Here is an 18,647-nt window from a genome sequence, read left to right as displayed (position 1 = left end):
CTCTATTACTAATCACTAACCCACTGTCCTGAACAGAGAGTGCAGACAGCTGTGTGCCCAGGAAAGTATATTTGAACCGTAATTGGATATGAGCACGAAAATAAGTTTAAATGAATGAATAAAGCCTACCACAGACAAGACCTTTCAGCTGACCAAATGAATGAATGAATGTTTAACAACACCCCAGCATGAAAAATACATTGTCTATTGGGTGTTAAACTATGGTAAAGGCAAAAATTAAGTGACGAAGGAAGGAAATGTTTCATATAACGACGCACTCAACACATTTTATTTATGGTTATATGGCATCAGACATATGGTTAAGGACCACACAGATATTGAGAGAGGAAACCCGCTGTCGCCACTACATGGTCTACTCTTTTCTATTTGCAGCAAGAGATCTTTTATATGCACCATTCCACAGACAGGATAGTACATACCACAGCCTTTGTTACAACAGTTGTGGAGCACAGGCTGGAGCGAGAAATAACCTAATGGGTCCACTGACGGGGATCGATCCTAGACCGACCACACATCAAGCGAACGCTTTACCACTGGGCTATGTCCCACCCCCAATTAAGCAATGAACTACAATGCTACATGCAGAGCTAGTCTGCTTACGACTCTCATGATGACGTCACTCTTGATGCACTTTTCGTGTTTCCATTGGTCAGTTTATTTTTGCATTTATCTTAGTCTGACACCCAGTAGCCGATGTATTTTTCATGCTGGAGTGTCGTTAAACCTTCATAAATGCATTCAATTGGTCAGTTGGTCAATTCAGATGAGAGCTTACATAGCCCGCAAACGGTGACATTTTTGCCAAGCATGGCCAAAAATATAAAACCCGAAAGATATTTTCCTCACGACCAGGCAAGGAAAAACACTCAGCAAAATTGTTCACACACAAGGTATCAGCCCTCATGTGCAGCTGGCTTTAGTGAACATCTAATCATGTCTTTCACAAATTGTTGAATGTCAGAGATGGTGAAGAAAATTTTGTTCTAGATATGATCCTTTTAATTAGAATTAAAAATTAATGGCAAGTCAATTTTTTTTTTAAATAAATAATTCAGTGAAAAAAACCCCACATAAAAAATGATAATGAAATCTAAATGAAAGCAAGTAAGTAAAATAATAAAAAATTATATATGACATGGCCAACTCATTACATGTTTAAAAATGAAATGTTCTAATACTGTGGTTATATTAAAATCTCATATTCTAATAAGTCACATTTAATAAGTGTTCTCTGTAAGTGGTGATTATATATTATATATATAATTTTTATATAAATTTGATATTTTTAAGAATGTCACTGATATGAAAATGTTTGCTTAGATTATTCGTAAAAACACTTGCAAATATGGCACAATGTAACTAGTGAATACAAAATATTTTTTTTGTAAATTAAAAATTCCAAAGGCACGGAGGTACAAAATATTTCACTTGTCAGTAATTAGCACAAACTGAAATAATCAATGCTTAATTTGAAATGATTAACGAAACACTTAAAAACATTTATTTTATGCACCAGTTGCTAGCACTATTCATTTACCAAAAGAATCAGTCTTCACAATGAGCAAAGTTAAGGTGAGCTGAAGATCACTCTCATTAAATGATACCAGGCGAGCAATCACATGAAGTTTCAAATAAAATTCCTTTAACATTTTACTGCAAGGTGATCAATATGCCACTCGCCTAAAACATTCCAGACGAGAATGGAGGGAAGCAGGAGTGATAACTCGCCTTTCCTAGCGAAGACTGCATTACATATTCAAACTGGTGTATCATCTTAAAATGTTTTATATGTTTGTAAGTACTCGTGTAACAAATTTACAAAATTAAATGTCTGGCTCTAATTTGTCTTTCGTGTAATAAAAGAATAAAATTATTGCACAGTACCACAGTCAAATCTGTTTTAAAATTAAACTGTTATCATAAGTAAGCATTTAATAATAATTTTTAAAATATGAGAACAAAATAACAGTGCTCTAACTAAAAGACACACATCATGATTCAAGTCTTAAAAATTAACATAAAAAAAGATATATTCCCATTCATTATCAAAACATGGTTTGTTTTAGATACTAGGCCTGGTACTACATCTATGGTAATTCACCATACTGCATCTGGTACTGGTGAAGTTGATTTCTCAGCTTTACGACAGTCTCCACAGCTTCCGCTCGGCCATTACTTTCTGCTTCATATTTTAAATTTTGTGTTTTGAACACAGCTTCTAAGGTCTCGATGCGCTTTTCGTACTTTTCCTTCATATTGTCGATCTCTGCTCTTAACGCCTTCACGGTCGAGTCGTATTTGTTTTTATGCCCAGCAACAACTTCCTTTAATGTTGAAATATCTCGTTCCTTTGCCTGCATGTCATTCTTTAAAGCTTTAATTTCTTGTTCCTTTGCTTGCTTATCCTCCTTTAATGTTGAAATTTCTTTTTCCTTTGCCTGCATGTCATCTTGTGTGAAATACTGTACACTGTTCTTCTCTTCGAACCCTCCACTATCATCAGTTTGAGTCTCTTTTGTGAGCAGCAATCTGTCTTTTTGCAGACTACTTACATCATTCTCAAATGAAGGTCCGGGCGATTCTGGTGTCGTTGCGACACTAACGTTGGGAGTGGTTGTCACGCTCGAGTCGCTTCCTTTCCAGCTACCCAGTCGGCAGTTAGCACTAACCGGTCGACCTCGAATGATCTTCGACTTCCGTTTTGGTGGAATGGGTCGGCCATCCTCCGTGAATCTGGGACTGTTTCGTTTGAGCGGCTCGCTCTGACTAGCAGTGCTACTGTCTGAGTCTTGTCGAAGAACAACCTGCTTAGCTGCTGCATCAGAAACATGACCGTTGAGGGAGTTCATTGGAGAAAACTGACCACCAGGCAAAAAGGTTTTACTGTCATTAGGAGCAGCTAGCAGGAAGACATCATCAGTTTCAATATGCAGCCCTGCCAGCTCGGACTCTGCTGATGGGAGGACGTTCACTCCGAGGACAGGATTCTGATCACTGTGGGAGAGTTTTAACAAGTCCTCGACAGGGACTGGTTCTGGAGATGTGGGGCCCGAGTCATACTCCAGCTCAAATACAATATCAAAGTAATTAATCAGCATGAATGCCAACTGTTGGGCAATCTCAGCGGTCATCATGAACAGTTCGGGATTGTCATCCATATGACGAATAATGTTCGGTCCAAATACGGTGGCGATATTCAACATCGACATCTTGTTTACAGAACTCTTCTGACCTACGGAGTTCAACATTCGACAGAGATATTTCAAAATGTTATAATTATCTACAGGTAGTTGAGGCATGAACGATTTTAAACTGACAACCACTTCCATTTTTAATGGATCCTCTTTGACATCTAGAAAGCGTAGAGCAAAATTCATAAACTTTTGATAGTGTTTACAAGGGATGATAGATTCGGGAAGCTCACGAAGGTATAGTTTGAGTAACGAAGACACACTGTGAACATCAGCCTCGAGCTTAGACAGAGAAACCAGCTCACCACAATCAAACTTTTCCTTCAAATCACGGATCACTACAGCTCTCCCAGGCAGCCTGAAAAACATTATTGAAGATATTTAAGTAATACAGCATTGGAAATTATAATTGATAACAACATTTCAACTCATGTACCTATATACAAAGACGAAAATGACATTGGACCAAACAATACACACACACAAAAAACTGCTGTGTCTTACCAAGTATCCATCTAGTTAAATCAACTGGTAGAAAATCGTGCTAGAAAAACCATCTAGCACACGTCCAAAGATGGTAAAGTGCCCTATCCATTGGTTTATTGGTCTTACAGTTCAGGAGGTAGATGGTCATTACTACCTGTTGATTATATCATTTACATAATATGTACAACTACATGCATTTCTTCTCATAATATAATAAACATCAGCTGTAATAATTAATATTTTGTTAGAAAAATAACTGTTTTTTTCCATTTTTAAAATTTAATAATCAATTTGGCAAAATGTTCTTCTCACCTAGAACTAGCCCTAGACATTAACAACAAATCTATTACGTTAAACAACCAGAATATAGCAATAATTGTATGTGCTCAGTTGTGAAATTTGTTACCTGAAAATTCCCTCAGACTCTAAACCATTCTTGTAAAGGAATTCCACACACTCCTCAATAATGAAGGGGATTTTCCGTTTTTGCTTGCGTGTATATTTCATAGTTTCTTCAAGCTTCTGGCCAAATATTGCTGAAAATATTGGATATAGGTGACAAAACTGCATGTACGCCTTGAACATAAGTTTCAAATACTCCTTAATTAATTTTTATTAATAATAATAAATATTATTTAATAAAATTACAACCCCTGCAATTGCCTATGACAATTGACAATGCCGTGGAGATTACAGTGGAGTTTTTAATTGTTTGTTTTGTTTGGCTGAGAACTATATTCGATTTCTTTTTTCATGGCATCTTTTTTTTGCTGGTATTGGATTAAATATTTGCTTTGTCAACTGCAAAAAAAAATTTTTTACCGCCTCCTCGATGAGCATACATGGCATGCCGCAGTGCCTTTATCCAGCCTTGTCTTTCAGCATCTGATGGTGCACACAAACAGATCATCTCATGGCTATCAATTTTTTTGTCAGCATTTCGGTGACCTTTCGCTGAAAGAGAAAAACAAGACATGTACAGGACATATTTACTACTTAGACAGCAAAGAAAAAAAAGAAAGAACATTTTTTGAATGGATGGATGTATAATAGTTTTTTAGCATTTCGTGGACTTCTTGCTATAAAGAAATCATTTTTCCAGTATGCAGCCAATGCATTCTCTCTTGTCCTTTTCAAATAAAAAAATATACAGTGGACTCTGTCTAAACCGGACTCACTTCGTACCGTCGAAATAGTCCGGTTTACATAGAGGACCGGTTTAGACAGAGTTCATCCAGAGTTATGGTTCTTAAATGATCGACGACTCGCGATCAACAGTGACATTTGAACCCATGGATGGTTGGGAAACATAGTCATAAAAGCCAGACTTGCAATTGATTATTTCACAGACATAAAAAATATACTTAAAGGGACATTCCTGAGTTTGCTGCAATTTGTATGATGTTATCCACTAACAGAGACTTTTTAATGATTGTAATTACACATCAAATATATTTTTCTGCATAAAATATTAGTGGCTGCATATTAAACGTGTTTCTGGTCGTTCTAATATTTGTACTAGGTTAAATTTCATTTTATTTCCTGAAACATTATTTATTCGTACGTACGAAATTATTTGAATACAAAATCCAGATCTAACGGCCTACAGCAATAAGAGTAAACTTAACACGAGTGTGATTACATTTTGTATTTGATCTTGCGACGGCGTCCTGATTACTCGGCAAGTGACAATCATTGTTCAACTAATTAAGCAGCCCGTCGTTCAGTCAAATCCCAATCGGGTGTAGACAGAGGTAATTAATGCATGAACGGTTCTTTCGTTCTTGATTTTTGATCCGGAGTCCGAAGTAGACAGAGTACGGATTAGGCAGAGATTTATACCAAAGAGATAAACGGTAGCTGGACGGGGCTTTGGAAATGGACCGGTTTACTAAGAGATCCGGATTACACAGAATCCGGTTTAGACAGAGTCCACTGTATCTCAGTATTAAAAATGCATTACTTTTAGAAAGGCACTGAAACATGCACAATTTATTTGTGGTTTCCATTTTGAAAATATTACAAAATAGATAGTTGTTAACTTTCTACTTTGTCTCACAGACCAGGGTGTATGTACCCTCTGTACCTCTAAAGATATTTAAAATATATGCATGTTAAATACAATACTACTTATATTCCAGGGTTCATTGCAGGTGAAATAAAAATTCTCCTGCTAAAATTACCAAAAACATTGCAGGTAATTTTTCAAGAGATAGATGTTTGTAAGATTATCTGATCTTCTATTTAGCAGAGGCTCTTCACGTGATTTTGTTATATTTTAATTTTATAATGCTTTAAAATACATCTCAGACATGCTCTCATTTTCTCACACACTGTCCCAATTAAACCCTCCACTCAACCCAAGCTGTCCTATTTTCAGCAGGCCATATTTTTTTCTTAGCAGGCCATATTTCTTTCTGCCTGATATTTAAACAAAAATAAACAGCAGGCAATATTTTACTCCCTATTTCGAGACCTGTGCTCATATTACTCTGTAAGACAATAAACAAAGGCATCCCAACCTTGATGTTGCCAAACTATTTGTGGTCAAAAAATTTATTTTAATTTTATATTTGTTTTAAGTTTTACTGGATAGACAAGAATTGTGTTTGTGAGTGCGAGTCCATGTTAATAAAGGGTGGTCGGACGAGCAGGCAAGTAGGTTACTAGTGTTCGAAATAAGCACTTGTTCGTTTGTCCTGACAAGTGAAAATCTGCTCGGACAAGCAAAATGTACCTTAGTGGTTGTCCAGTGAACATATAAAAATTTTCAATGCAGTTTAATTTTGAGAAATCAAAAATACGGTCCTTGTACTTGAATAAAACAAAACATTTATTTGGACAAGTGAAAATATTGCTGGACAAGTAGATTTCTCAATGTTCTGCTTATTTCTATCATTGGTTACAGAGGTTATTACAGGTGTTGTTTCAATCTTACCTGAAACAATTTCAAAGATGAAGTGATCTGGTTCGTCTGGACTGATAGGTTGCTCCAGTATTCGATGCTGATCAAGCAGAATGCTACCTTGAGATTTGATGTCATCTTCCTTGATGTAATAGATGAGGAAATTTCCTGACAGTGCAAAGTAGCGATGTTGCCATGTTGTTTTCATAAGACCACCCTTCTTCATCAGCCAGCCTCGCTTGATGCATCCATCTTGATTAGGACTGTCCATCCTCTGCCATACAAAAAGTACATGCAATGTTCATGATGCAAAGAACTTAAGAAAATATTTCTTATAGGATCCCATACAAAAAGCTAACACTGAATAAATCCAGTACATAAAGGAATAATTAAGCAAGGCTTTTGCATATTCAATGATATTTAATACACATTATTGTTTAAAATCAACAAGTATATTGGTATATTTAATTAATAAAACCGTAAACATGTGACAGCTATTACATATAACGGGCACAGCCATTTTGCTCCATCCTACTGAATATACCATCTGGTGTCACATCAGGAATTAGTCGTGGAACTAAAGAATCAAACATAGCGGCTTGCTTCTTTTTGCGGAATGGTGAAACAGGCATGCAACGCAATGTTCTGTAATAATATTCATCCCTGTAAGCTCCTGTGTATTTACGAAACCTAAATATTGATATTGAATGGTCTATTATTTTAGGTGCCTCCACCTGTGATTTCTGACTGGCAGACCTGTTCATTTTTGGTAGATTATCAGACCAAGCAATTGCTGCCATCTAGACTCAAAAAGGAATACATAGGGCCTACCGATAAATATAATTATTAACATCACAGGGTATTGTGATGCATTTTTTACCAATCTGATGCATCATGACATGTTCTAATATTAGTCTTTGCTTAATGGTATGGAGAAATGTAGACACTTATGTAATTAGCATATAGTGAATTAGGCCCCGTGTCACCATATTGCAAAAGAAAATTAAACCATTCTCCAACAAATAACTTGTCATCCCTAAAATAGTAATGGACATTAACAACATTTATTATGCTGTAAATAATTACATAATACTATCGATTAAGTAGATTGTCCCATCTAAAATCATAGAACAGACCAATTACATAGTTTCAAAGAAAAGAAAATTATCATTTGGGTATCGTGGGTGGTCGCTTTTGCTCAACAGGCCTAATAGTATGTATTTTTTCTTTGGATTTTTTTCAGCAGAGGAAAAATACTATAACCCCATTTCCTTTTGTTAATGCACATTGAAATGTATTTAAAGTTAAAAGTTTGTTTTTGTTTAACGACACTACTATAGCACATTGATTTATTAATCATCAGTTATTGGATGTCAAACATTTGGTAATTCTGATTCATAGTCAGAGGAAACCCACTACATTTTTCCATTAGCAGCACGGGATTTTTTTTTATATATATGCACTTTCCCACAGAGAGGAATGAAATTTATTTAGTCAAATAGTTTATTATATTATCAGGATATTTATGTTGTTTAACAAGTCAGGTTGATCGAAGAGAAGCACCTTGTCGTAAATCATTGTGTTTGTTTGTACTGTGCATATAGGAGCTGATGTCACTTCCTTCCAAGCTAGAGTACCAGACGCGATGAAAACAAAACAAAATGGCTGCCCTCAGCAAGAATATTCACAGGTTTTTTTTTATTGATTCTAAAATTATGCAATTTTCATTTTCAGTATGTGTTGTGGCTTTCCAGATGATTCGTCCTCTGGATGTTTCGTCCACAGATGATTCGTCTACCATACAATTCGTCCACGTACAATTCATCCACCCACCTCGATTACAACATTTAGACCAATAAATCTAAAATGTTATTTCTCAGCCATTGAAATGGTTAATTATGTTCGTTTTGTGGTAAACTACACGTATATGAAACAAACAAAATTTTAGTGGTACTATCTACTTGAAATAAGTCGATTTGTTTTAGGTGCAGACTGAATGAAATTGTGAAACAGCATTAATAGTGTTGAGCGGGTATTGTTAATTACTTCACAATAGAGGCCAGGTGTAAACGGAATGGGTAAAAAGAAACAACAGGCTATACCAGACAAGTTGTAACGTCAAGATTATCTTTATTCGTAACCCCTCCTGCCCCGGAATTGGCCACTGGCGAAGTCAGAGGCTAAATCTGGGGTGGGCGTGCCTGAACCTTCGGGATATGGGAACGTAAATAGAGTTCCCCTCCCCTTTACTTGTCACAAAATCAATAGATATATTATTACAATCTGCACATAACTTCTACTCAACTGTTTTTCAATGCTTTACCTCTTTGTACTGCCATGAATCCTCTCTTAAACTCTTCAGCTATACACTCCACAAACTATATATATATTATTATTATTATTATTAATTTTGAGAGCTCGTTCAAAAGTAGCGTCATAAATAAATTTGTAAATACAATAATCATAAATTTACTTTAATTGTCCCATTCCCTATTATTATTACTATAATAGACTATGTCTATCAAATTGTCCCCATCATATTTGGTAACCCCCACCCCTGCCGCAGGCAAAGCCACTGGTGATGTCAGAGATATAGGCATGGCAAAGCTGTTAGGTTATGTTACAATCTGCACTTCTCTGGCAATTCTCTGTGTCGATATTCGATTAAAATAAAAAGTGTCCATACATTTATTTATTCCGTGGATGAAATAGATGATAAATAACTAATAAAATAAAAATATATATATAGTGGATGAATTGTCCAAGAACAATGTTTGGTTGTGGACGAATAGTCTCGAGTTCAACAGTGGACGAATTTTTAGTGGACGAATCATCTGTGGACGAAACGTCCAGAGGACGAATTATCTGCATCTCTGTGATGTAGTGCTGCAATGATAAACCAGTATACTGGTATACCGCCATAATTGATCAGCTCAATACGAACCACTGTACACTTTTGTGTATCGAGATTTTTACACGCTATTATTTCCTTGTATCATATTTGACTTGAAATAGGCAAACAAACAAACAAAACCCCCATCATTTTATTAATTGGTGATGACAGGAAATGTAACAATCAGTCAAGCGTAGTCGGCTTACTTGTTGGCATACGAAGTGATAGGTCAGTTATACTTGGTTCTAACTTCTAAACAAAATGTGTTAAAAGTCCGATAAAAATAACCTGTTGACTATAATTACAAATAAATGTTTTGTTACTTGCACATTATTATGCATTGTTCATTTACGTTGGAATACAGCTACGGCTATCATCTTCAAAGAAATAAACCAATAAGTGAGAATCGCACTTCGCTGTTTTTCCTTGAACTCGGAATACTTCGGCCGATCGTTCAAAACACCTCGTCCAATAACCTCTGGTTCAGTCGATCTGCCGAAACATTGCGACGTACTTTCCGTGTCAAGCGAGCAGCAACGGAAAAGAACTCGGAATACTTCGGCCGATCGTTCAAAACACCTCGTCCAATAACCTCTGGTTCAGTCGATCTGCCGAAACATTGCGACGTACTTTCCGTGTCAAGCGAGCAGCAACGGAAAAAAGCCCGATAGTAAGGATTTCCGAATGTGACTATTTATAAATAGTTTGAGACCGTCATACCGGTGTTCTAGTAGACTAGTATTGTGTTAAAAAATAAATATGACAAAGAAGAACATTATGCTACTAATAAATGTTGTGGTTTTTATAATCATTTATGTCTATGATGGAATCAATATTACAAATATTTCAATTTATATACTTAGATTATGCCTTCTGCTTTCATTAAAAAACCCACATAAATATTACATTTAAATAATATCAACTATATTGCAATACATATTGCAATACGGTTTCTTATATCGCAATACGGTTTTTACTGTATCATTGTACCCCTACTGTGTTGGTGATCCTGGTAACCATCTTTCCAACAGATAAGGCTCATATTTGACTTCACCACACCTTTAAGTCTTATCAAACAATATCTCCATCTGATGTCTTGTAATATATGAAAACTGAACAGTGAATTACACCCCTCTCAACCAGTCTTTATAAACTAGCCACAGATGTGATAGTGATACTCTTAAAAATAAAAGCTCAAATGATCTTTAAAAAGCTAAAACCTCTAGTCTATATTACAACTAAATAAAGGTAATTTGTCAGCATTTCTGATTAAATACAGTCTACTTTTTGAAAATCATTTTCCACCCAAAAGAAAGAAGCTGAAATCTGATAAAATAGCTAAACAGTCACAACCCTGACTAACATCTGTCATCTTATTTAAAATTCTTAAAAGTTTACAAAGAACTTTTCATTGTTTTATTGGATTCAATTCAGCAAACTAGAAATACATAGGAATTACACGTTTGGGGTTAAAGTTTAATTAACAATGACAACAACAACAATCTGTTGCTCATCTTATCTTTACCTTCCTGGTAAGATTGACGTGCACTCCTCAGTTGACGGAGTTGTCTCCTGTCACTTTTATTTCAACATCTCTCCGATTGTCGACAGTCAAATATAAGAAAACATATCCATTCATACTTTAGATTTTAACATTTTGTTACCAAAATATTTTAGCAAATACAAATTATGCACATGTCACATTTATGCAATTACACAATTTGTAAAACGGGAACATAAAAGTTCTTAAAGTTTTTGTTTTGTTTTTTCGAAGCAGAACCGAAGGCGTAAAACCTTCCCTTAAGAATGTTACGCTGCAACGACTTGCTCGTCACTATATTTGATAATGACTGGCAGTCGGTCAAAACACAACATAGTGTGACGTTTTGTACACTGTAATTAAGGTTTCCAAAAATAATTATGTTTTAGACAATTTATGGTATGCTAATAATTGTTCCAATATTATTATTATCACAGGAATAAAAAATAATAGTGATTTAATGAAACCGCGTATGAACGATAATGAAACTTCACCGATTTGCTGACGTCACAACCAAAGTGGAAGCTTTATGGAAATGATAGGGAAGTCTGATTCAGTAAAATGAATATTTTTCAAGACGTGATTATTTTCTGTTAACATGTTCTGTGTACATTTTTAAAGAATACTCACGACTGTAGGTAAGTAATGGATTTCTGTTTCTAGAGTATCCTCTTTATTTCCAGAACGAGCACCGTGACAGATCTCTTAAGTGACAGCGTAAATTGATAGTCCGTGATAAAGATTTTATAGAATTTTTGGCTGACATCATCTTCCTGTTTATAACATTAACAAAGTAAAATTTAAGAAGTGACCTCAATTTCCACTAGTAGACTAACCCACTGTTTGAAAATTAAACATATTTATAGACAAATATTTGTTAATAGGCCCTCTCAAACGGTTAAAAGGTTCAGAAACACAGGGCCAGACTTTTGACAGCTTTGCCCTAATAATAAATATCAATAATGATGACCCTAAAATATCCACCTGCACCCACTTTAAACTGTGTCAATAGATAGGGAGGGATGAACCAGGTGGATATTTTTATAGGTAGGTTATCTCTTTATAATATCAGTAGAATGGAGGGTATACTCTCACCTAGTCAATAGTGCATGGGGCATGTTATGTCAATACTTTTTTAACGTGCATGGTGAGTTGCTTCCCTCTATGTAGCATATTTAAAATGGTGGGGGACTTTTGATGGTTGTTCTTTGAAGATTTATTTTGTTAATAATGACACAAGTACTTTTAATCAGGATTTAGTTAGTACAGAATGTCATACATTTTTGGTTTGTGTTGCACTATTTCGGTTGAGAAACATTTTGCCACAAGTTTTGAATACTAGCTACATATAGGCTATGTAACAAGGTTCAGAACCACACATTCTACGTCCCTTCGGACTAACTCTCACCCTGTTAAGTCATTGTCTCTATTAAGTCTTGCCATTTGGGATTTTCGCCCTTTTTAAAGTAATATGCCACCTACCATTTGTTTATGTTCCAATTCTCAAAGTAAGATGTGTAGACAGTCAAGTACTGTAGCTAAGAAATTTTAAGTATATCCAATTCTTTGTTATATTTTACCATAAAATGAACCACAATAGGTCAAAAACACATGGCCTGTATGTCAATAGCCCTTTTCCGAAATTACGCAATAAGCTAAATATAGTAACAGCCATAAACCGGAATAGGAGGGCAAACAAACATATTTATCTGCACGTAAAGAACGGAAAATAAATTATATGAATGGTAATTGCGTCAGTGTTTTTGTTAATTCTGTTACACTAGTGTAATGAAAAAGCATGTAAAGTTTTAGAGAAAAAGAAAGTTTGATTTTTTATTGCTATATTTCCATCTATATTTCCATCTAACACCTGGCACGAGTGAAGGGATTTTAGCAGAGGTGTGTGGGGGTGGGGGGTTGAGTTGTTCTTCCCTGGAAAATCTATTGAATGTTTAGTTTTTTTTAATTTGTGAACATGGGAGAGTTTCAACCCCCAACTAAAACATGCCCCCTGCACATGCGACTTAACTATGATATGATAGAACTTAAAAAAAGTGAAGTCTGCAGAATTTTGGCCATTTTCAGGTTTTTATTTCCGCAGAAGCAGAAATGTATTAGGCTATCTTTGTGATGTTAAAACCTCATATAAGCCCAGGCAATAGAAAACAAGAAAAATGTGAAATGAAAAGGCTTTCAACCACATATTTGAACCCCCCCACCCCCACCCCCAAAAAAAAAAAAAAAAATAATAATAACAACCCGAAAACCCACCACAAAGCAAACCCTGTTTGTCTGTCAGTAAAAACACTAGCCCGAGTACTCTGACGGTAAGATAACTAGACGGACATTTGGACAGTTATAACGCCCTCTAACTGTCGGAGACCAATCTCTATACATTCTGCGACATTTTTACCTACAAACGGTAGTCAAATATTCCCGTTCTAATACAACAACAATTCTATGTTTGACATAAAATACCTTTACATTGATAATTTTCAAGCTCTGTAATAACAATTGTTTTTACATATTAATCACTAATACACATACTACAGAAAGAAACCCGACAGCACCCCCTTTCAATAACGTTCCGGTTAAATACGTAGTTTACTACCGTTTGGTAGGCAGAGATTGTGCAGAATTTATATAGATTGGTCTCTGACAGAGAGCACTATAACTGTCAAAATGTCCATGTTACTCTCTTACCATGAGAGTACTTGGGCTAAAAAACCACGTATATACCATTTGTTTATTTTCTTCATCCTTCTTATATTTTCTTCCTTTTCTAACAGGTAACGGTAAATTGTTAGTAGTCAAAGTGTCTATATATTGTATATATGAAGAGTTTCATTGCAAAACGCGATAAACGCCATATTAAAAATCATTGTACAAACACCACTCAGACACTGTTCACATGTAGACAAACACAAGTTCAAATTCAGTTTTCAGCAAAACACGATATGATTGTCTGAGGATATATCAAAGATTGCAGAGAAACTGGTGTTTTGGAATAAAAAGTTTTTTAGGATTGGGTGTGTATAGTGGCGTTTATCACATTTTGCAATGAAACTCTGCATGTGTACTAGTAATCAACTGGTAGTCATAGTCAGATAAGCAGATAACAACAAAAGAACTGTATACAGATTTTTTGTATTTTAGCGCCGAGCTCAAATACTGAAAATACTATCTTGGAGAACATACAGTAAAATTAGGCCCAGCCTTCAAATTAAGAAGTAGGTTAAAACAAATATTTATACTATCCATGTATATAAACTGTTTAAGAATGTTTGCACATTTATGTCTGTAAACTATTGTTAAGTGATTTATCTTAATAATTAAATAAACATTATTTATTTAAATAATATTTATAAATGTATATATAAGTGATTTAAACTGTCGTTGCAATTCAACATAGCAAACAGCAAAAATGAACATCCTTAAAGGTAGGGTCAACTCAAACAAGAGCCTTATGTGTTGGAAAGATGCATACCTGGACCACCAACACATACTGACACTTTAGCAAATGAAAAACGCGTAATTTTAGTTAATAAAAAACCATGATTATTGCTGCTAACTGGGGGCAGTCATTTTGTTTCATTTTTGTGACGTCCGGTGGGATAGCTCGGGGCGAAGTGACGTCAGCTCCTGACCATCTCCTGTATGTACAGTGTAAACAAAAGCAGTAATTTTCGACAAGGCGCTTCTCTTTGATCAACCTGACTTGTAAAACAGCATAAATGACGTAATATTACAATAAACTATTTAACTAAATATGTTTCAAGTTGCATTAACGGAACAAAATGGGGTTATAGTATTTTTCTCTGTTAAATAATCCAAAGGAAAAATTTACAAAATTAGGCCTATTGATATGCTACGTTGGAGCAAAAACGACAACCCACGATACCCAAGTGATAATTTTCTTTTCTTTGGGACTACGTAATTGGTCAGTTCTGTGGTTTTTGATGGAAAAGTCTACTTAATCAATAGTTTACAGTTTTACAGTAATAAACCATGTCCATTACAATTTTAGGGGCGACAGGTAATATTCCACAATACCGTTATGTATTTTTGTGTCTAGACCGCGACAATTAATTGGCTCGTCTGGTTACCAATCAAATACACACCTGCCAATCAGGAATCACAGGTAGAAGCAACTAACAGCATAGACCAATTAACTAAGAAAACACTCCGTGTATCATTTCAGTACATAGGTTAATGCATGAGCAAAACATTGTTAATTGTTTCGACTTGTTGTGTAGCCACTTTGACAATGGTATTTTATTTTGTATTGAAAACTAATATATATAGTGCTGGATATACTTATTGCTGGCTTACTGGGATGTGTATTATTACAGAACATTGCAATATATGACTATTTATCATCCTGCAAAACCTTGGTAGATTGTGTTTCTCTAGTTCTTGACTTACGCGTTAAGTATTACATAACCACCAGCTCGCCAGAGGGCGTACTCACTGAGATGGTACAAAATGGGTGCGCCCGTTATATATAATAGCTGTCACATTTAACCGTTTTATTAGTTAACTATACAATTATATGTGTTGATATTATGCAATAATGTGCATTATATATCGTTGAATATGCATACCAGGCCAAATGCCTTAATTGTCCTCTCCTTTAACAATAACAGTTTTCTTCTTATCTTATTTAAAAAAAAATTATAAGAATAAAAACTTATTTTTATTTTGTTTTAAATATCCTATCGCAAATGTTTAAAATATGCTAACGGTAGGGGTACTATAGCCTAGTATATTATGGACTCCCAAAGGTTGAATACGAAAATAGGTTACCGTTGCTGAAGTAATCAGGTCACCACACGATAATTATACATTTATGTCTGTAGTAAAGTTAGCACACCTCGGAAACATGATAATAATATTTTGTAACTATCCTGAAAAATTCAACTAGAGCTGTACTATTTATTTCCGAGTTTAAACACTAATTTTGACTTAATTTTCCTGGAACGTATTGTCCTTCCCACAGGGAATGCCTTTTTTCATAATTATGGAAGTTACTACAAGTTATTTATTTCTGAACCAATTGTTTTCAAAATTGAACACACAAATAGTATATTTTTGTTATTTCCAAAACACGTTTACTGTTTTTCTGACATCTAACCAAAGTAAAATTATTTACAAAAATTATCATTATAGTAGGATGGGACAAACTATGGGTATTTTAATAAAACACGCTAAAACACAATTTTGGCCATGAATTGGAGCTATCAACAAGCACACCCTTTATCTAGAGATGTTCAGCTACAATACCGGCCTCGGTGGCGTTGTGGCTAGGCCATCGGTCTACAGGCTGGTAGGTACTGGGTTCGGATCCCAGTCGAGGCATGGGATTTTTAATCCAGATACCGACTCCAAACCCTGAGTGAGTGCTCCGCAAGGCTCAATGGGTAGGTGTAAACCACTTGCACCGACCAGTGATCCATAACTGGTTCAACAAGCCATGGTTTGTACTATCCTGCCTGTGGGAAGCGCAAATAAAAGATCCCTTGCTGCTAATCGGAAAGAGTAGACCCTGTAGTGTCGACAGTGGGTTTCCTCTCAAAATCTGTGTGGTCCTTAACCATATGTCTGACGCCATATAACCATAAATACAATTTGTTGAGTGCGTCATTAAATAAAACATTTCTTTCTTTGTTCAGCTACACAAGTATACTATATATATAAATTCCTCTTCAAGGTGACACCCCCACCCCTGTCTATGCCCTATGTGCGATCAGCATAATGTTTACCCGCCTTTCCAACTTTGTACATTGTTGCTACATATAGATCACAGTAATGTCTGGCATGTCGTCACTATCAGTGTATTTCTTACAAGGGCTATTAAAACATTTGTAGTTTTGTTAAATTATGGCGATCATACCCAAAATATATTTTTTGCAGTGTTGACTGCATGTGCATGTTTATTTTGACGTACTAGTGAGTGACGTCAGTAAAAATGTGAGGTCACACAATAATCGTTTTTGTATGGAAGCAAATGAAGGTGGTAAAATTTGAAAACATAAACTAAGGATGTAGATCAATAGTTTGTTTTGTTTAACAACACTATTAGAGCACATTGATTTATTGGTCATCAGCTATTGGATGTCAAATATTTGTTAATTTTGACATACACTGATATAGTCATAGAGAAGAAATGTGCTACATTTTTCCATTGGTAGAAAATGATCTTTTATATAATCACCATCCCACAGATAGGATAGCACATACCACAGCCTTTGATATACCAGTTGTGGTGCACAGGCCAGAACAATAAGTCATCAGTTTTATTTTTAAAATATGACTACTACAACAATATATATCTATATAGTCAGTATTATATATTTGAATAAATATTAAAAGAATATTTAGATAAAAAAAAAAATATATATATATATATATATAAATAACCAAAGCTATTTAAAAAAAAAAGAAGAAAAAAAAGAAGTTTGTCCCACCCTACAGTGTTCTACACTCGGTTTTATAACTACTCTTCTTTGGCTAGTGGACAAATTTGCTAGCCAAGCTTAAAATGTTACTCGCCACAGTGTGACACTATTCATTTTGTATCATTTATGAATGTGTTGTAACCATCATAACATTATAGATGACTTATGCTGCTAAATTAAATAAATAGCTTGAAACAGTGAAATTGTTTTTGAAATGAGGACCATTTCAGAACTGATCGCATGAGGGAGATGGGAGGGACTGTAATTATAATTCTATGCCTCATATGACTGGTATTGTTTTTCCTACATGTCCTACCGTTTAACTAAAATATAATTTTGTGGGTGGTGGGTATACCAAAAAAAACACCTGTCTCCCCTCATTTGTGTCAGTATTATCGTCATGTTGAAGCCACAGAAACTGAAGTTTCATTAAATTTTCTAAGTTTTTTGGCTGGCTCTGTTTTGATTTCAGCTGAAGATTTCTCAGATTGGCCTCAATTCATTTGACTTTTCAGTACTTGTTTCACCTGTCTCGTCTTCTTGATTAGCGTTTGAAGTTTTAGATTTTTGTTTTCCTAAAGAATTGTAATATTTTAAAATTTTGCCGCTTTGAAAGTTTTTGTCATGCTTCTACATGCTGGGCGGAAACAACGTATACGTTTACACAGCAAGAAAAAAGGAAAAGAAAATGCAAACTGGGGCTGCATTCGATTTGAACGAGTGTAGCAACATGCGTAATGGATTAGCAGATCAAACACATCACTTGTGTCCGTTCAATAATTACATAGTGGAAACTTTGGCAGGTTTATTTTTTACCCTGATCCACATATCATTTTGTAACGTTAAGACTACCATCCCTTCTAAAATTATGTAACACTTTGTCACCCCGTCCACTTTTCACTGCCAAAGTTATGCAATTTAACCAACATTCGGTTTGCATTTTTTATTTTTTTTATTATTATTTTAAATAAATAATTGATTAAAAATCATCTAATAGAAAATATGGCCATGTATGGTTGCCGGTATTTAGTTTATGCTTTAAAAAAATAACTTTGTTTTAAAGATGTTGTCGGTTAGTAAGACTTGACCAACAACCCCTCCCCTCCCCCGTAACGTTTGTAACACATCGCATGGTGCATCAAAGAGCGTTACG

The 18,647-nt window shown here is 35.1% G+C and overlaps 2 protein-coding genes across 5 annotated transcripts in view; one reads left to right on the top strand and one right to left on the bottom strand.

The window, feature by feature from the left end:
• Window positions 1-1,287: 1,287 nt before the first annotated feature.
• LOC121379893 (rho GTPase-activating protein 24-like) lies at window positions 1,288-11,166 on the bottom strand. The gene is made up of 5 exons (XM_041508564.1): window positions 11,022-11,166; window positions 6,637-6,877; window positions 4,521-4,652; window positions 4,105-4,234; window positions 1,288-3,570 (listed from the first exon to the last, which is right to left on the bottom strand). Exons 2-5 carry the CDS (start codon window positions 6,872-6,874, stop codon window positions 2,109-2,111), a joined length of 1,962 nt encoding a protein of 653 aa, XP_041364498.1. The 5' UTR covers window positions 6,875-6,877; window positions 11,022-11,166; the 3' UTR covers window positions 1,288-2,108.
• A 378-nt stretch (window positions 11,167-11,544) lies between these two features.
• Window positions 11,545-18,647, top strand: part of LOC121379983 (stress-activated protein kinase JNK-like) — a 68,962-nt gene continuing 61,859 nt past the window's right edge. For all 4 annotated transcript variants that reach the window (XM_041508689.1, XM_041508691.1, XM_041508688.1 and 1 more), the window contains exon 1: window positions 11,545-11,674. The gene's annotated coding sequence lies outside the window, so the exon portion shown is untranslated. The remainder of the gene's footprint in view (window positions 11,675-18,647) is intronic.

Source organism: Gigantopelta aegis, chromosome 8 (genome assembly GCF_016097555.1).
Source record: "Gigantopelta aegis isolate Gae_Host chromosome 8, Gae_host_genome, whole genome shotgun sequence".
Lineage (NCBI taxonomy): Eukaryota > Metazoa > Mollusca > Gastropoda > Neomphalida > Peltospiridae > Gigantopelta > Gigantopelta aegis.
This window is presented reverse-complemented; position numbering and strand designations above follow the sequence as displayed.

Coding starts and splice junctions, on each gene's coding strand:
- LOC121379893 (XM_041508564.1), bottom strand. CDS start 6,874: ATGGACAGTCCTAATCAAGATGGATGCATCAAGCGAGGCTGGCTGATG. Junction 4,653..6,636: donor CATCTTTGAAATTGTTTCAG/GTAAGATTGAAA, acceptor TTTCTCTTTCAG/CGAAAGGTCACCGAAATGCT. Junction 3,571..4,104: donor GAGTCTGAGGGAATTTTCAG/GTAACAAATTTC, acceptor AATGTTTTTCAG/GCTGCCTGGGAGAGCTGTAG.